This window comes from Physella acuta, unplaced genomic scaffold (assembly GCF_028476545.2).
Source record: "Physella acuta isolate Inbredline_101_S28 unplaced genomic scaffold, ASM2847654v3 ptg000131l, whole genome shotgun sequence".
In the NCBI taxonomy this organism is placed as follows: Eukaryota; Metazoa; Mollusca; class Gastropoda; family Physidae; genus Physella; species Physella acuta.
Window position 1 is genome coordinate 802,286 of NW_026731650.1, and position 19,275 is coordinate 821,560.

The 19,275-nt window shown below is 30.8% G+C and overlaps 3 protein-coding genes across 6 annotated transcripts; 2 read left to right on the plus strand and 1 right to left on the minus strand.

The window, feature by feature from the left end:
- LOC131935086 (trafficking protein particle complex subunit 2) lies at window positions 1-5,497 on the plus strand. 4 transcript variants are annotated; one of them, XM_059291383.1, is made up of 5 exons: window positions 1-19; window positions 3,210-3,312; window positions 4,151-4,298; window positions 4,716-4,801; window positions 5,095-5,497. In XM_059291383.1, the coding sequence occupies exons 2-5, from the start codon at window positions 3,217-3,219 to the stop codon at window positions 5,191-5,193; spliced, it is 429 nt and encodes a 142-aa protein (XP_059147366.1). In that variant the 5' UTR covers window positions 1-19; window positions 3,210-3,216; the 3' UTR covers window positions 5,194-5,497. The 4 variants fall into 4 exon arrangements, with proteins under 4 accessions (XP_059147366.1, XP_059147365.1, XP_059147364.1 ...); XM_059291382.1 differs by lacking the exon at window positions 1-19 and adding an exon at window positions 150-168; XM_059291381.1 differs by lacking the exon at window positions 1-19 and adding an exon at window positions 2,149-2,203.
- A 2,711-nt stretch (window positions 5,498-8,208) lies between these two features.
- On the minus strand, window positions 8,209-12,326 carry LOC131935091 (uncharacterized). The gene is made up of 4 exons (XM_059291401.1): window positions 12,104-12,326; window positions 10,687-10,945; window positions 10,408-10,488; window positions 8,209-9,986 (listed from the first exon to the last, which is right to left on the minus strand). Exons 1-4 carry the CDS (start codon window positions 12,310-12,312, stop codon window positions 8,988-8,990), a joined length of 1,548 nt encoding a protein of 515 aa, XP_059147384.1. The 5' UTR covers window positions 12,313-12,326; the 3' UTR covers window positions 8,209-8,987.
- Window positions 12,327-12,568: 242 nt separating this feature from the next.
- LOC131935111 (translation factor Guf1, mitochondrial) lies at window positions 12,569-18,952 on the plus strand. Its single transcript, XM_059291443.1, has 18 exons — window positions 12,569-12,613; window positions 14,009-14,191; window positions 14,395-14,518; window positions 14,786-14,931; window positions 15,021-15,101; window positions 15,267-15,428; window positions 15,526-15,590; window positions 15,690-15,802; window positions 15,891-15,981; window positions 16,304-16,433; window positions 16,522-16,631; window positions 16,760-16,887; window positions 17,035-17,105; window positions 17,368-17,469; window positions 17,705-17,838; window positions 18,039-18,084; window positions 18,227-18,439; window positions 18,750-18,952. Exons 2-18 carry the CDS (start codon window positions 14,045-14,047, stop codon window positions 18,873-18,875), a joined length of 1,989 nt encoding a protein of 662 aa, XP_059147426.1. The 5' UTR covers window positions 12,569-12,613; window positions 14,009-14,044; the 3' UTR covers window positions 18,876-18,952.
- Window positions 18,953-19,275: the final 323 nt, after the last annotated feature.

Sequence of the window (19,275 nt, forward strand, 5' to 3'; positions counted from 1 at the left end):
AATCAGGGTTGCCATATTGGTAATTCAGAACAGCTTTTTACTTTTTCGTATAGGCCTAAAAAGTATAGAGAAAGTATTAGTGCAAAAAAGAAAATCGAGATTTTTTGTGCAAATCTCGACGATTTACACCTCCCTGAGTCGGAAAAACACAGTTTTGCAATCTTTTCCGTATGTCTGTGTGTGTGTGTCTGTAAACACGGTAACTTGACTACCTTTACAACTAGGTTTATGAAATTTCATAATAAAGTATTATATCAAATTTGTAGATCTGTATCAACTTTTCAGCGATTTACAATAACCGGAAGTGGAACTTTTTTCAACTTTCAATTTTTCAAAAGCCTATAATTTGAGTACTATTTCGGATAGATAAATGAAATTTCAAGTAAAAGATCTAATTCTCTGCCATCTATCAAATTTTGAGTAATTTCCGTTAACCGGAAGTAGTAATTTACGCTATTTCCGATTTCTTAAAAAACGCATGTAAATTTATAAAGTACTAATAATATTCCGCACTATTATAGACACTTTGTTTGGTGTTCACTTGGTGTGCAATTCTTTTTTTATACGAGATTCTATTCTATTTTTTAAAATTTAAGTAATTAAAAATGGATTTAAAATATTGTCTATATCCCGAGTTGCCACGCCCGTAATGTTATATAAGAATATTCGAGATAGTTTAGGGGAGATCACTCCCGGTTTATTTAAATAGGAATTGTTTGTATATAAATAAGTGGTGGCTTATCCTTTTTTATATCGTATTACGTAGTCATTAGCGAGCAATCTATTTCTTAATACATTTCTCCATTTGATAAATTGTCTCACATATTTTTAGTAGGGAAAGTATTGTAATCATGAAAAAGTCCAAGTCGAGATTTTAACATATCTCTACATTTCACACCTTCATGAGTGGGGAAAACCCGTTGTGCAATCTTATATTTTGTCTCCGTGTGTGTAAACTACGATAACTTAGTACCATTTCAGTTTAATGGACGAAATGTCATATCGGTCTATATTGGCTTATAAGTATTAGATCCGACATGTAGGTTTCCTTCAACTATTGAGTGATTTTCCGTTGTAAGTGGTAGTATTCTTTTTTTCCGGTATTTCAAATCCGATAACTTAGGTAGCGTTTCAGTTTCTATCAGCTTTAAACTATTTCCCGTAAACGGAAATGGTACAATATCCGATTTCCGATTCTTCAACAACCTTTAGGAGTAAATAATTTAAATCATATTTTCTAAAAACTAATTATTCTAAGAACTTTTCTAAAAAAAAAAACAAAAAAACAAACAAACGAGCGGCTTTGTAACACTTATTTACCACCTCTATCGCCCTATTCTAATGGAAGCGCCAACCCCACCGTTACTAGATCTACTTGATAAACGAATATATTAGAAAGATAAGGAGAGCTTACTCCCACTTCATTTAAAATAAAATCGTAAATATTTGCCATCATTTTTTATTAAGTGATTTTCCTTATCGAGTGTCATGTATGGATTCTGGGCGGGGTTTCTGTAAACGCTACATAATCTTCTTTAAATGCTTTAAAACACTTCAAGAAAACATTTTAAATTTTAATCATTATCCAATACTGATAGATTTAGCAAACTAGAGTCAAGATTTTATTTACACTGATCAATTTTTAACATTGTCTTTTCTAAAGTATATTTTTAAAAATTGCAAAACAACTGGTAATTTTTTTTTTTACATTTACTTAGTGATAGTGCTACGTATACTCTTATATTTACAACCACTGTAAATATCATGTAAGAACACTTTTTTGTTTGTTTTTCATTTGCATCGAGTTAATCAAAATGTTGCGTTACACGATTTTTTTTTTAGAAGTGAAGCATAGTCATTCTTTAAAAACAACCAAGTCCGAACCTTTCCTCCTCCTTCATAATTTTGTCCTCGTTTATTAATGAATTCCCCCCTCCCCCCATGCGTCATCGGTTAAAATGTGTATTTTAATATCTTACTTGAGATAAGATCTCATCTACCTTTTGATTTTGCCTGTAAATCTCCCAAGGTTTTTTGTTTTTTTAAATTATACAAAAATAATTATTGTCATTTAGAAAATCGTATTGTTACTGTTCTTTAAAATATTATTTAGGTCTAGATCTAGATCTAGAATTTATATTGTCTGCAAAATTTTAAGACATTGATCTGGCTTACAGTTGCGTTTTCGCGTTAAAACTATTTTGTAAGTTGTAGGTGTAAATAAATAATAATTTAATAAACATATTAAAAGTTAAAAGTATTAGAAATCTAGATCTAGATCTAGTTCTAGATCTAGGCCTAGATCTAGTTAGTATCTAGAATCTATATCTATCTGATATAATCAGATATAGATCTATTAAAAAGTTGGCTATAATATTATAATAATTAATAACAGTCATAGTCAAAACACTGACACTATGATAATGATTCATTGATTATGATTCAAATGATGTGACAGTGTGTGTACTAGAATCTACTTGACTGTGTAGTGTGTACTATGTGACTATCTGAATCTGTCTATCTAGTATCTAATAGTTATTTCGTTAGTATAAATTTTTATAATATATTATTATTACTTAGTATTACTACAATTAGCCTTTAAGTTTAGATAGTTAGATAGGCCTAGGGCTAGATTGTAGATTCTAATTCTAATAATAAAAATTTAGGTAATCTATCGTTTTAGGTAGTAAAAAATCGCCCACGGCTAGTAATGTACAAAAAATTTACCTCATTGTCAAGGCTTTAATAAATAGAAGTAATATTGTGTTATATGTGTGTCAAATATTATAGATAATTGAATAATAAACCTAAATCAATATCTAAATATATCCAAGATTGCAAAATTATGTTTTTCCGTATCAGTGAAATGTAAAACGTCGAGATTTGCAAAAATCTCAATTTTATTATTTTGCACGATTACAAGACTTTCTCTATACTTCGTATAGATCTATACGAGAAAGTAAAAAAAAAGGGGTATTGAATAATTTTTCTGATACCTATTTTTAGAATGCTTCCTACGGAATGTAAAAAATACTTGGCACACTATGTGATTCGAGTTGTCACTTCGTAATAATAATTATTAATTTATTAATAAAATTATTATAATTAGGCCCAATTAGATTAAATTGCAGATGATCTTAATAATTTAATTTTAAGTGTAGTAAGGTAAATTAACCATGTTTAATATAATTTCTTTTTTTATTCAAAAGCTGATGAATGATGTCTGGAAACTATTACTTTGTCATTGTTGGTCACCATGATAATCCTGTCTATGAAATGGAGTTTTCTCCTCCAAATAAACCAAATGAGAAGGTAAAAAAAAAAATAAAATGCATTGAACCCTGTAACTTATTATGATTACTATTATCTAAAAATTAGTTTATATCATTTTACAAATCGTGGTTCTATAGGCCTATATTATTATATATATACACTATATACTATATAGTAACAATATACTATATTGTAAGAGCTTACAACAGCTAATCCGAAGGTCTCAGTCTGTACAACATCCTTGATTGAGTGACTCATGTTATGGAAACTAAGAGGGCTGGGCATATTGCTGACCCCACTATCCCCCTGTATGATGAGGTCCTGGGCAAAATGGGAAAAGATAATGAAATGATGATGATATACAATACTGTGTTAGACTATATTTGTTGGCAAGGAAATATCATAACTTTGAGCATTGTATTATTGTTGCATTTAAATCTAGATATATGGCTTTCAGTTGGTGCTAGGGCAAAGATGTGCGAGGTAGAAATACTAGCAAAATACATCTTTGATCCTGCTCTATAAAAAGGTGCAGGCCTACTAAAAATTGTGATTAGGCCTATATTTTTAAAATTTTAAGTCGTTTTCACTGAAAGTCAAAGATAAATAGTACAGAAGGTGTGTAAAATACTATTACAGTAATATTTTGTGTAAATAAAACTGATGAATTAATATAATTAATCATTACTCTAGTGTCCAAAATTAATGTTGTTAATTTTATGTGAATTGTGTTTATAAAAAGTTAATTCTTTTTATGTCAACTTGCTTTGCTGAGATCAAATATCAGAAAAAGAATCGTATTCACAAAATTACCTTTCAATGACTATATAATTACTTTTTTATTATTCCTATTCTCTTTCTTTTGATACTACACTAGAGAGATGACCACAGACATCTCAACCAGTTCATAGCACATGCAGCACTAGATCTTGTGGATGAACAGATGTGGTCTACAAACAACATGTATCTGAAAATTGTTGATAAATTTAATGAGTGGTTTGTTTCGGCATTTGTTACTGCTGGGCGTATCCTTTAACATTCTGTAACCAATGCTATTTGTTTATGTTTTAGTAAAAACTTAGATAATAATTTGAAAAAGAGATTTGGCATTCCACTGAGTAGTTGTTACTGCAGACAGATGTGTGTCATCAGCAAGATGTCCAACTAATGCTGAGCTCCCATTAGGGCTGGATAATGCTGAGCTTCCATTAGGGCTGGATACTTATCTAAGCATCCCACTCTTCATATTTTTAAAAACTGTTAAATCTTTTGTCTATTTGTTTTTGTAATGAGTCACACTCAATATTAACTAAATTGTTTTATTACAAGATCTAAAAAAAAATATGTGTGGAGCAAATTAATTAATTTTGTCTACTTGTTGTAGATCGTAATCTTTAGTTTCTTGCTAACATGTCTAGAATTATTGACTTAACTACCTCTAGGAATGAGATTCCTGATGTTGCATGATGTAAAAAATGAAGATGGAATTAAAAACTTTTTCACAGAGATCTATGAGACTTATGTAAAAGTAAGTTTTGAAAAATCTTTTAATTGATTATTAAAATAATGTAAACTTATTGCTGCAAAAACTCAAAGTCTGCATTTTATTTTCTCCATACTGAACAACACATTTTAAAGCATGCCAGAAAAATAATACTATATTTTTTTAAAAATCTGAATTTTCAATAGGCATATTACATGAGAAATTTTTCTAGAAATTTTCTTTTTAACTAACGATTCCTGTTCTAAAGTATGTTTATATTGCAATATCAGTATTCCATTGTAAATTCTAAGTATTAATTGTGGTTTTCTATCTTACAGTTTGCAATGAATCCATTCTATGAGATCAACACGGCTATCAAATCACCATCTTTTGATAAGAAAACACAATTTTTCGGCAAGAAATACTTAGTTGGATAATGTGTTCAAAAGTAGATGGTTTGTCTTGTGTTGAAATTGTATTTATGTTATGTGAGATTTAGATTTTAATGAATGCTGAGCATTCAAGAATTGTTGTATTTTGCAGTTTGTCAAATTTGCATTTGCAACTCATGCCCATGGTTTTTTTTTCAATTCATTTTTTATCAATATAAAATTAATGATATACCATGTATTATTTCTATTGATATTATTTTAGTATCTAGTTGTATATCTGTTAAGCGAAATATTTTTTGTATAATTTAAACTTAAAAACTTGTATAATCTTACTTGAAGTTGAAGTTAGTTTTTTATTTTGTTTAGGAAAGCTAGTGGTTTTTTTAATTTGACAAAAAATTTAAGATCAACTTAGGTTAATGTGCCCCAGATGTATTGTACAATCTAAACCTATGTTTGAATTGATGATGGGCTGGTTCTAGTGATGCCAGATTTGCTTGATTGTTGAATGGCCTGGTAGAATGGTGCCAACCTAGCCAAGGTTTTGGTTGGTGTTAAGTCTGTAATCAGGGTTGACACATTTTTAATGACGCTAATTTAGGGAAAATTCTGTGATTAAACATTCATCTTATAAACTACATTTACTTTTTTAGGTTTTCTAAATTATTTAAGTTATCCTTTCCTGCATTAAATGTAATCAGAATCTGCATTGTTGGATGATACATTACTTTTTTATAATTATGCAGTGTAGGCTTACTATTTCTCAAATGGCCCTCTAGTAAAATATCCCAGTATTTCCTATTGTTTCTCAGTATGTGACCATTCACAATTGGAAGCTGGCTTGGTCATAAAAAAAACAAACACTGGCAGATTGTGGAAAGTATCCAATGTTATTACTGTCTTGTAAACAAATTCTCTAAAACAAATGTGTGAAAAATGCTTTATGAAATAGAATAGTTGTCATATTGACATCACCTACTCAATACAGTCAATTCTTGAGGTCAGTGGGTGCAGCAGGTATTTGATAAGAGCAACAAATAAGATTTGTCCACAGAATGTAGAGCATTACCCCACTGGACAGTCTAGGTAAACAATGAGGTGCCATCACAGAGTATTGGGTAGGATTTTACTTCAGTGGAATCATAATCAACAGCAGAAGACTTTACTTACAGGGGCACTTTCCATAACAATCTGTACATTCATATCACATCAGTCAAAAACAGTTGATTGCATGTCTCTTAGTACTGCTTATTTAATTTCAAATACTCTGATAGTGATAGGTACCCGACTCAACTTCACCTGCACAATGGACCACTGACCAAAGGGTCACTATTTTAATTTAACAAATTATTTAATCGAATTTTTTAAAAAAAGAAAGAAAGGTTGACTATCTGTTCTTAAAATTGTTTTTATTATTCTTAAGACAGAAAACAAAGATTTCATATTTCCAAATATATTGACAACTAGTGCTGCTTTACTTACGTAGTGTTTAAATAACCACCCTCCATTAACTTAAACAAAAAGGTTCTAGGGTATATAAATTATAAACAGGAAAAGGTGTAAATCAAAAATTGCATCATGAAAATTTATAAATGCAAACAAATTTTATGTTCAGAAATACATAAACTAATGTAAAATAAATATGTATTTCTGGAAGAAATAATCCCTCCCCCAAAATTATTTACAAAACTTGCTAGGTCGTTTTTGAAACAGAGGGTAAAATAAACCACAAAACAATATTTGAGTTTTCTTGTCCTCCAGTGACAATACTGTTTTATAATGTAGTTTTAAAGCTTCAACATCTGACACACTATTCTTTCTCATTTTGTTTAAACATTTCAAGGAAAATTTAATTTCTTCGCTATTAATGCCTCAACCCTTTCAAGAAAAAGTAATCATAAAAAATATTTCCAGATGCCATTTCCTTTCTAGATAGTATCAAGTGAAAAAAACCTAATGAATAATAACAACACCAAACAACAAGTTGCACTGATAAATGGAATAAATGTGAAAAATATTACATCCTAAGCTATCCAAATGTAGACCAAGGAAAAAAAATTAAATATAAAGGACACATTTTTTCAATGAGCAATACTTATTCAATACTCATCCTCTGCCAAGAAGTAATTATACATTTTTTTGCTGCTAAAATGTAAGATTTATCCTAATTATTTTTTCCTTATCGCCTTTATGGTACAAGTATAATGAATTTTAAGTTTAAAAAAATTGCAATACATATATATTCCATGTACACTACAGAGGCAGAAACTCAAGATATAAGGTAGATTGTAAGTTGTAAATTTAAGAAGACATCAATTGAAATCACAGTGTCATTTTGTAACCCACAAATAAGTGTTCTTGCATCAAGTCAGGGTGCAAATACAGAAAGAAGAATTTCAATGAGTACTTATTTGATGGGTGTTCACCTGAATTATTTGTTAAAAGTCATTGAGCTAAAAATTAAATAAAACAAAATTGTAGCACTATAATAAAAGCAGTTTGAATGAATCAATTATTAATTTTGATTTAAGAGTGTATTAGTTATCTCTGTTTTAAGATTAAAAAAAAAATTCACCCTTGTGAACTACATTATCAAACATCAATATGTTAAATACATTGCATGTGCCTATGAGAAAAATATCACACTATTCTGGGTTGACATTCACACAATATATAAATACATTCCTATCAACTGCCTTCTGTCGCTCACATTGTAGCTTATAAACAAAGGGTAAATGCTTCATGCTCAAATTTTCTCTCACAAGTCTACATGCGTCATCAAGGGCTGTAATCACACATCAGTAGAGAAAAAGAAATTAAGGAGAGCCCTTACACATCTAGTATTCTCAAAACAGAAATCATTTGCGCTTGTTCGTGATAGAAGCTTTGGGCTTTACTGCTTTCTTATTCCCCGATCCACCAGAAAATAAACTTGAGAGAAACTCTGCTGGGTCTGGTATGTTCGGCCTGTTATTTAGGGCATTCATCTGATTTTGCATTTCCTGAAAAGAAACATAGAAACATCAAGGTCTTGTAATTCTTAAGTGTATAAAGACTTATAAAATATGCAAAACAAAACAAAAAAAAGCTAAAATAAAGCTGTTAAAGAAATGCATCACCTATCATAAGTATTGAAATTAAATTAAAGACTGCTATCTTATTTTCAGGATTTAAACAGCTATAAGAATCACAAATGAAAGATGTAACAAATGAATACAAGTGCAAATTAAAATTAGAAAAACATCATGTCATATAATATAAAGGGAAGAGAAATATTGAATAACAAATAAATCAGTACTTTCTCTGCCTTTTAATTTCAGTATAACTTAATACCTTTTCACTTATAATTTGATTAACATAGCAATTTAAATGGAGCGTAGGTCAAATTCAGTGCTTTCCCATAACTTTCAGACACAATGCAAATTTTAACAAAAGAATTTGTAAAAATATGTGGAAAACACTGAATTCAAATGCACTTTAGTGAATGAATGTCAGAGAAAGCACAGAGTTTACCTTAAGCCAAACACCACATTATTGCTATATATCCACACTGTTTATTGATGTTTGTTATGCTTAGTTTATACATTTGACCATTATATAATAATTTCTAATATTTAATCATTACAGCAAATGTGAAAGATAGTTCCTTTTTGTTGAAAATTAAAATGCAAAGCACATGAACCTGGATGTCAGAAAATACAACCATAAAGCCTGCAAGTGTCTATTTTTATTACTTGTAACAAAGTTCTCTTTCCATTTCCTGATGCTTTTCATCTTCAACATTAAAAACATTTCCTAGCAATTTTAAAGAACAGTTGACACCCATGAGTTCATGTTACTTATGATTCCTCTGCAGTCCAATATTGACTGTCTAGACTATTGAAGTGACCACTGGGAGATCTCGAGGTAGCAAGTGTTGCATAATCTGTGTTCTGTTTTGGAGAGCTGGCAGACCAGGTTTTATACCTGGACTTGTCCTTTACCAACAAACTATCAGTAGATGTACATTGCCGCATGTTATCACTGAGATCCAGATCTCTGTTTAATTCCAACTGTATTCCAGTGGAATTACATACCAAAACTGGGTCTTCAGTTGGTTTATTTTCAATGCATGCAGACTGAGCTTCTAAACTAGCAAGTTGACTAAGTGCTATCTTGATTAGAGCTGATCTAGAAAGTTTGACCACGGACCCTCTAATTACAGCATGTCCTGGTTTCTCACTATCACCTTTTGAGAATTTGTTAGCTGCACTTATGTAGCTGGTACCAATAAAATTTTCAGTTGGATGTGGATTTAATAAAGCTTTCTTAGTTAATTTCTTATCTGCCATACTATTTTTAGCATGTGGATAGCTTCTGAGGTGATGCTTTTTACTTTCTACTTCAAGCCTGTGCCCACTATCACTATAGCAAGAACTTGTATCTGTCAGAGAGCTGGCTGGTTGTGAAATGGTAGAAGTTAAATCAATGTTCTTTCTAACAGACTTTAGTTTATGCACAAGTTTGTAATTTTTGGATGCTGAATGCAAAAGTTTCTTGCTATCATGGTAAGTAGATCTGCTGTAGTGTAGGCCTCTACACCGCTTCCAATCTAAAGCTAGGCAGCTGGTTAGTTTTTTAGAGGGACTGGGATTTCTCTGCTTTATCTTTACTGGCTGCTTATCTTCATGGGATGAAAAAGAAACTTCACTAAGAGTTGAGTCTTCATCAAATAAGTGACTAGCTAATGTGGTATCCGTCCATAAAGAATTAGAAAGTTCTGGACTAGACTGATCAGCACATTCTTGTACTATTTCAGGACACTCCTTTGAGATAGTATGTTGTGCTATAACTACACCCTGTTAAAAAGAAAGTCTGTCATAACACTATCCAATTTTATATTTAAAAGTGGGATGGATGACGAGCAGAAGGGCAAAAGATACTCATGTGAAATTCTGGTAATGCCCCCGACTTATGCTGGAATTGAAGGCAATACTATGAAATAAACCTGACTTGTTCTATGAAACATGTAAGCGTGTTGGATGACCATGAAAAATGTAGGTGTGTTGAACTTAAAATTCTTTTAAATTTTCTACTGTAAAAAAATATTTATGAGAATGATGATCTACAGTTTCTTTTTAAATGTACTAGAACTTTATATTAGCTTTGGCTTATCAATGCAAACATTGCTTTTAGCAAGAATATTAAAGATGACCAGAAGGATAGTATAAGTGTTGGTCTTTATTAATAAACTACAATATAGCAACAAAAAACAAATACCTTTTGAGTATCAGGATCAGCTGCATTCATTAGCTTGGGTAATACCATAATTAACAGTAGAGGCACAATCATAGTTAACACCTGGAAACATAAAATAATTGTTCTATTAAGTGTAAAAAAAATGTGTGTTAATTTAGATTTTAGAAGACATAATAAACACTAATTATTTGATGAAAGAGTAATGAATTGAGGGCAAAAAATGATTTTTAAAAACCAATGACACTATTTTTTTTCCATCTATGAGATACAGAAAAACATAAAAAATTATTAATACACTACCATGGGATTAAACAAGAAATCTGTGAGTCTCCACTGCTCTCTTTTTTGGAAATAGCTTGGTTGGCCTCTTTCTCTAAACTCCAGTGGATAGTTTACTGTCTTGACAAGATTAGGCTGTAAAAAATTGACGCGGCGAGCACGTATTTTTCCTTTTGATGTTATGTCAACTCTAAGTGCTTCAAACATAGAATTTGGGTTGGAGATCTCAACAATGTAGGAGCCAGATGGAACACCATGTACAACAAAAGTACCATCAGTTCTGAAAAGTTAATAATCTCCAAGTTACTTTAGTGATGAGCTAAAGTTAAAAATAATCAGTTAAATATAATGTTGAAAATGTATCAGACATGATAATGTATGATTTGACCAACCATTAAATTAACTTGATATAGGCCTTAATTTTTAGAATAAAAGGGGTGTCCAAAAATGATGTCATTTAACTAATTTTTTATAGTACATGGTATCATCTCTCCTCCCCCCCTCTCAATCAAAATGACGTCCCAATAATATAGGCCTACTCTAGTTGCGTCAAGGTCAGTCCAGCTAAGGGAAGGTGTCTCATAAGCTGGTAATGTCCATGTCAGGAGAGGGCCTACGCTTTTATTTTATTAGTGTTCATTTGCAATTATTATGTGGTAGGACACAGCTGGCTGCTAAGCTTTAATAATTGCTACTTGCAAAAAATAAATTTTTATTAGGCCTAATCAAAAACAAAAATCTGGCATTTTTTCAGGCATTGATTGAACAAACAGCCATTTTCATGTAGCCTTGCATTAAAATATCAATGAGATCAAAATAGTTTTCATTGAAATTCATTCATCTCAGTGAGGAACATCCTTTCTTTGACCAAACCATGCAACTACCCCCAAGTCATTCTAGGCTAGGGTCATTTATGTTGTGCTACCAGACTAATACTTTGCAAAGGAATGAGTTAAATAATGATTAGGCCTAAAGAAATAATTTAACACAAATTTTTGTGAGATACACACTAGGCATTTGTTAGATTTCTAATCTTTGTGACCAAAATTCACAGCATAAAGGTTCTCACTGACTTTTCTTTAATAAACTTTAATGGAAGCCTAAATATTATAGGCCTATAGGAATAATCAATAAATCAAAAAGTTTGTGTTAGTTATGGACAGAAAGTGAGAATGAGGTAGGCTCAATCCTCCTCTTTTGCCCCAACTCCCCAGATTCCAGAATGTTCCAGCAAAGCTGCAGATATTTTTTGATAATTGCTAAAATGACAATTGAAATTGTTGTTTTGTTACTTGAACTCATTTCAGAAAACAACATTTTAAACAATATTTTGCGAAACAAAATTCAATGACAAATTGTTTATCAAGGACAAGCAGATACCAAGCTGTTAGTGTTTGACGTTTAGTAAACTGAAGTATGGGCGGATAGGGAACTGTACCTGACGAAACCTAAATATTCTCCTCCGTCAACCAATACTCTGGAATTCAACGTCCATTCTTTATCTCTAGAAGATACAAATACTTTTCCTTCAATTTTAAACTCAGGTCTGTCATTAAAATCTTCAGAGTCATTTGCAGATGAAAATGAATTCCAATTAAAAAGAAATAAACACAGTAGAAACTGTACGAACTGCGCTGGTTCCTCCATTTTTAACGTCTCTAAAAAGCGAAAACGGTCTCCTGAAACAAAACAAACAAATCTTGGGGCAGTTAAAATTAATATATTTAAAATAAAATAAAAACACTACAGATCTATATATAAATCCAAATTTATTAAACGGAAATTTTTTTAAAATAATTTCCACGATGAAATATAGATCTATATCTTTTTTAAAATTAAATTGGGTTTAGGCCTGTAAGTTTAAAATTTCTGCTTAGGCCGCATATTATTTATTTCTTTATTTATAAAAAGTATAACCAAAGATGGCACCTCACATAGGGCATTTATTGTAACTATTCTCTCAACTTATAAATCTAACCCTAACTAAAATAATAAATAATATTAAATATTTTATTAGGGCCCTCTATAGCCTACACATTAAGTATGGTCTCTCTAGCGTAGCCGTAACGTAAGTCAGAGCTGGATGGACTCAGGGACGTTCTACTGACTCGAGCACGGCACGGAATAAATGCCCCCCCCCCCCGGACTTGAGAGTCTCAGGCCCTAAGAATAAGATCTAATTAACTATAAGCTTATTTTATACTCTTTTGGGTCTGACTAATTATAATTTTAATTCATGAAAAAGCTGTAAACCAGCATGCATTAACATAGGGCCGCAGACCATTGGTAATGATAGTAGTATTGTCATTGAGTATTAATAGTATTATTAGTATTAAATTAGTATTAATAATTTAATATTATTCACCATTTGGTCGAGTTAAGTTTGACTTTGACTTGCTGGAAAATATTTTTTTATATTTCACCTACTGACACTGGTAAAAGTATGTTTTCTATATAAAGTCCATTTCAGTAGACCCCCCCCCCCCCCAAAGAGATGCCTGGAAGACACAGCCTGAGACTTACCAGCCACTTTCCTTCCTTCCTAATCCTTTCTTCTTCGAGTTAGCAGTAAAAGTTCTGCCACTCGACCATGCCATATATATATATATATATATATATATATATATATATATATATATATATAATATATATATATATTATAATCTATCGTTTTAGGCGGTGCATTAAATTGGCAGAGGCTAGTAATGTGTGAAAAAATTTCCTCATTATTAAAGCTTTAATAGAAGTATGTTGTGATATATTTGTGTCAAATATTATAGATAACTGAATAATAAACCAAAATCAATGGCTAAATATATCAATATAGGCCAGAAATTAACTTTAAACAGCAGTGTTTGCGAGCAAGATTTGCTATATAAACAGCAGCCATTGGTAAGTTAGAGTGGTTTCCCCTTAATCTCTAACTATAATTTTATTTAAAAAAAACTTAAACAAAATGGCTGCTGAAGTAAATAAGCTTGGTTGCATCTGATGAAAACATCGTTAGTCTTTATTTTTTACTGATAAGATTTAATACAATTGTTTAAAAACAGGTACTATAATGAAACTTTGAAACATTTTTTCTAAACTTAAATCCTCCTAAAAATGTGAAATACCTTAAAAAATTTAATGAGTCACCTTTTGTTCACATTACTAGTCTCGTACGATTTTACATTCCTAAAACGATAGATTACCTAAAATATATATACTGTTATAATCTGACTTGACTTATTTTTATTCCTTTGTGGAATTTTAAAATTAAAAACATAATGTTTGTTTTTAAAACTCTATAATCTACATCTATAATGAATAATTTAATGTTTGGTCTTCTATTTTATTACAGAAACCTAAATAAACCTAAATAATTTAATACTATAGCATGGCAGGTTTATACTTTTGGCAGAGACTTTTTTTACTCAAGTGGCAAAGAAAAATTAAAAACTTATCAAAGTTATCTCTTCCATTTGTTAACAAGCAATTCAACGTTGCTGGTAAATGTAGGTTATCTACAACAGCATGTTCAATGGTAAGTGCTTTTAATTTAACAAAAGTTATTTCATCACAAAATCTCACTTAAATTAACAATTAAATAATCAAATCAAATAATAAATAGATCTAGATATAAATTATGGATACTGGGATAAACTATGTACTAAGTAATTTTAAAATTTATTTAAAATTAATTTGTGTTTCTATTTAATTAATTAACCTTAAAATCTTTAATTGCAGCAGCATCAAGAGCTCCCATTTCATTTAAATGATTTCCCGGTAGAACGTATTAGAAATTTTAGTATAATTGCCCATGTGGATCATGGAAAGAGCACTCTTGCAGACAGACTGCTAGAAATAACTGGTAAAATTTTAAAGTGTTTTTCAATATTTTAAAATTATTTTTAATTAGGCCCCCTATTGACATATTTTTGTTTATTTATATATTATAATTTTTAAAATCTTATTCCATTGAAATTTAAAATAAGATTTTAAGAACTTTTAAAATAAATAAATATACCATCATGATTTATATTTTTTTCCATGTAAAATACAAATTATGAAAGCATTATATTAATGCTGATCTCACTATAATATGTTAAAATCACTTCATCTTGACTTTTTTTTATAGGAACTATCCCAAAGGGAAATAATAACCAAGTTCTTGACAGGCTACCAGTGGAAAGAGAAAGAGGAATAACAGTTAAAGCCCAGACAGCTAGTTTAATCTACAAGTACCAAGGACAAGATTACCTGCTCAACCTTATTGACACACCCGTTGGTGTTATTTCTTTCTTTGCTAATTAAAGCTTGGATGTACTCTTGATTAAAAACAAAACTGAAAGATTGTTGTATTCACATTTTAGGGCCATGTTGACTTTCACTATGAAGTATCGCGATCACTTGCAGCCTGTCAGGGAGTTATTCTTCTGGTAGATGCTAACCAGGTAACTGATTGTTTCCATGTTCTGCTGTAAGACATCTAGAGCATGTCATGGTCTGTTGTAAGACATCTAGAGCATATCATTGTTAACAAGCCCTCCATGTAGGGATAAAATAAATCAGAAATGATTTGAAATTGTAACAACTAAGTCCTTTTTATTCAATCCCAGGGTGTCCAGGCTCAAACTGTTGCCAACTTTTACCTAGCATTTGAGGCAGAAATGGCAATTATACCAGTAATTAACAAAATTGACTTGAAGAATGCTATGCCAGAATTGGTTGCTGATCAGATTAACAATATATTTGATATTGACAAAAGCGCTATTTTAAAGGTACAACTTTTTCCTGACTAGAAACTTAAATAATTAAGTAGAAATTAAAATTGGAAAGATTACTTAAGATTTTTTCTTTTACATTTTCCTGTTGTAGATCTCCGCTAAGGTTGGAAGTGGTGTGGAAGATGTTCTAAAAGCTGTTATTGAAAGAATTCCATGGTAATATGAGCACATTACAAATTTATTCTACACCTTTTTTACTTTCGGATAATTTCAATATTTAAAAAAAAGTTTTGTTAAGAAAAAATATTTTTTCAGTCCAGTATACAGTAGAGAGAGACCACTACGAGCATTTGTATTTGATTCTTGGTATGACCATTTCAAGGGGGTTGTGGCTCACATTGCAATTTGTGATGGTGTTGTTAAAACAGGTTGGTGTTCCAGTGTATAAAACTACTAATGATGACAAAAATATACATCAAATTAACATTAATACTTAAGATAAAAAAAAATTTGCAGGTCAAAGGATTACCTGTGCCAGTTCTAAAAAAACTTATGAACTGACTGAAGTGGGAATCATGTATCCAACACAGGTCCCTTCAGGCTATCTGTAAGTTGAATTATTATGCTGTGTACAAGTTACTTTAGTTCTTAGTTAAATGAAGCTGTAATTTTTGCCTAGGTGTCAGTTTTTTACATACTTGTTTCCCATTGTACTAGCTTAGATTTCTTACTAATGGGAATCTATATGAAAATTTGTCTCATATATTTTGATTATCTATACTATTATGCAGCATGATTTGACAAATATTTAATAAAAACTAGTAATTAACAATGAACTTAAGCTTAAAGCTTTGCTAGAAAAGTTTATTTAAATGCCGACACCAATATTATTTGTAAGATACATATTAACTGAGTGAGAAAAATTTCAGCTATGCAGGTCAAGTTGGTTATGCAATGATGAACATGAGGAACACTGGTGAGGCTAAGATTGGAGACACATTTTACCATGAGAATATACCTGTTGACCCAATGCCTGGTTTTAAAAATGCCACACCTATGGTAAGGTAATCATTCCTTTGTGTTAAATATTTTCAAATTTATTGCATCTGTGTTAGATAAATGTAAGACATTTCTGTATTCATTTCAGGTTTTTGCTGGTATATTTCCTACAGAGCAATCAGAGTTTCCCCTACTTAGAAGTGCCATTGAAAAATTAACACTAAATGATCGCAGTGTGCAAATCAAAATGGATAACAGGTGTGAGAACCAGCAAATGGTTGATTAAACATTATTAATTAGCAAGAGAAATTTCAAAATACTATTAATTAGATTATTAATAGTTGAGTAGACTATTCAATCAGTACATTACTGTTATGTTACTTTAGCCCTGCTCTAGGTCAAGGCTATAGATTAGGGTTTCTAGGTCTGCTTCACATGGACGTCTTCAACCAGAGATTGGAGCAAGAGTTTAATGCTTCTGTCATAGTCACTACACCTAATGTAGCTTATAAAGGTCAGTGATTACACCTTTCAAAGTTTACTTTCAATTTTTATTAAGATTTGTCTGACTCCAATTGAAAACATATTTAAATCTTGTGTATACATTTCATGCATAGCTTTTTAAATCTTGATCAAGTCGTTGATGTCTTTGTTTCTATAGTGAAAATAATTGGTGAGAAAAACATTAAATTTTATGGAGGAAATGAACTAACAATTCTTAATCCTTGTTTGGTAAGTGTTGTTCAAAATTTAAATCAATTATAAGATAGTTTCAAATTATGACTCCCCTAGATAAAGTACTTTGCATAAACTATGGATAGTTAGTTATAATTTTTATTTCAATAAGCCACCTGTGAGCAATATTTGAAAAATAACAATTACAATAATTAAAGTATCAGACTAATTTTGCTTGTCTCTTATTAGTTCAGAGAAAATTATTCAGTGCTCATAATTTATCAGAATAAATTATTTGGTATCTTTTTTAATACCCTAGATGCCAGATATAGCAATAATTACAGAATATCAGGAGCCCATGATTGATGGCACCATCATAACACCTGCAGAACACATCAATGCGATCACACAGCTTTGCTTGGTAAGTGTAGTTCTTGCTCAGATTTTTTACCATTTCATTTATCAGTTTCTGTTCTTTTCATGCATTGACAATCAACGTGGAATTATTTTTTTTGCAAATATTTAAATTCCCCACCCCCCTTATCTTGCCGTATTCAGTTTTTATCACCTCCTGTGAACTATTTACCCTTATTGTATCTCTTTAAAAAATCTGTGCATGATATTAGTGGTAAAATAGTTATTTTGAAATCTGAAAGGATTATCGTGGAAGAATAAAGGATCAGATATACATTGATGATACTCGTATTATGGTGCAGTCCAAATTCCCCTTGGCTGAAGTTCTTGTTGATTTTTTTGATGAGCTAAAATCTCTAACATCAGGTTATGCAAGGTATGTTATAATTGCAACCAGAAAGGTGTGTTTTACCTTTAGTTGTATATTAAAAATTAACAAGGGAGAAAAACAAGGAAAAGTATTTTTAATTGTCTACCCTTAGTTTGACTGCCTCTAACATACATAGGAAATTTCATAAGTAGATATTAATTAAAGATAACTTAAAATGTTATTAACTGATCTGGTCTTTTTTTCAGTTTTGATTATGAAGATGCAGGCTATGAAGTTTCAGATCTAGTCAAAGTAAGTTTCCAAACATAAAAATTAACTACATTGGCTGCTTACAATATTACAAGTTTTAATAAACTATGTTACACATTTATCTTGATTGACATGTAACATATAGTAGAAATTTCATTCATAGTTCATGGATATTTTTTCAAAGATTGATTACACTCTGAACGGACGTGAAGTGGAAGAACTCACAATGATATGTCATGTTTCACGTGCTAGAAAAATAGCAGTCAGAATATGTGAAAAGTTAAAGACAGCTATTCCCCGGCAACAGTTTGTAATTACAATTCAAGCCAAAGTGAATCAAAAAGTCATAGCAAGAGAGGATATTAAAGCTTTCAGGAAGGACGTTACAGCTAAATGTGTAAGAAAACATAAGTTGTTTTATTTTACCAGATTCATCTTAATAATTATCATATCATTTTTTTTTATAACTACAGATTAGCCCATAAAAGTTTCTTCTGTGATACATTTAAAACTTGAAATATATTTCAATCTGTGTATATATGGCTTCGTTGCTTAAATGAAAGCATGATGTTGTTATAGCTCCTGTGGTATTAGTTTTTCATATCTTGGGTCTAATTGAATTATGAGCATCAATGTATTGTCCATTGTATTTAGAACCAAGAGTATAATTGAATCATTTTTCTTGATTAGTATTACATTTTTTGCAGTATGGTGGTGATATAACAAGAAAAATGAAGCTTCTAAAAAACCAAGCTGAAGGCAAGAAATATCTCAGGAAAATTGGTGTAGTGGAAGTCCCAACCGATGCTTTTATACAAATACTTAAAAAATAATGACTTTCAGCTGAAACAATATTATTATTATTTAAATTATTTTTACTTGAAAGCAAAGTTAATAAATGCTAATTCATTTGCTTTTGTGGATCTTCCTTCATACTTAATTGTAACCTTTGAGGGGATCAAACATAAAGTCAAACATTGTTTTACCCCCCAGCATAATGGAGAATTGTGTCTTTTGACCTGTTAACTCCAATTTCAGCCTTTTTTTTAAAAATCCCATAACATCTGTAAGGGGACACTTTGATTTCAGAGTTTTTCTTCCTAAATGTGTTACTGTCCTATATGAACTCAGGACTTTGGGTTATCTGTTGTGCAATTTACCACCTGGCGTTATTTAATACATGACTGGCAAGTGTTTGATATCCAAGCTTGGTTTTCAGATAATTTCTGCTGA

Bases quoted from the DNA above. Each gene is read 5' to 3' on its own strand.
- LOC131935086 (XM_059291383.1), top strand. From the start codon at position 3,217: ATGATGTCTGGAAACTATTACTTTGTCATTGTTGGTCACCATGATAAT. The intron at 4,299-4,715 runs GTATCCTTTAAC...AACTACCTCTAG, and splicing joins GGCATTTGTTACTGCTGGGC to GAATGAGATTCCTGATGTTG. The intron at 4,802-5,094 runs GTAAGTTTTGAA...TCTATCTTACAG, and splicing joins TCTATGAGACTTATGTAAAA to TTTGCAATGAATCCATTCTA.
- LOC131935091 (XM_059291401.1), bottom strand. From the start codon at position 12,312: ATGGAGGAACCAGCGCAGTTCGTACAGTTTCTACTGTGTTTATTTCTT. The intron at 10,489-10,686 runs GTAGTGTATTAA...TTATGTTTCCAG, and splicing joins ATTTCTTGTTTAATCCCATG to GTGTTAACTATGATTGTGCC. The intron at 9,987-10,407 runs GTATTTGTTTTT...TCTTTTTAACAG, and splicing joins CTGATCCTGATACTCAAAAG to GGTGTAGTTATAGCACAACA.
- LOC131935111 (XM_059291443.1), top strand. From the start codon at position 14,045: ATGGCAGGTTTATACTTTTGGCAGAGACTTTTTTTACTCAAGTGGCAA. The intron at 14,192-14,394 runs GTAAGTGCTTTT...CTTTAATTGCAG, and splicing joins CTACAACAGCATGTTCAATG to CAGCATCAAGAGCTCCCATT. The intron at 18,440-18,749 runs GTAAGAAAACAT...CATTTTTTGCAG, and splicing joins AGGACGTTACAGCTAAATGT to TATGGTGGTGATATAACAAG.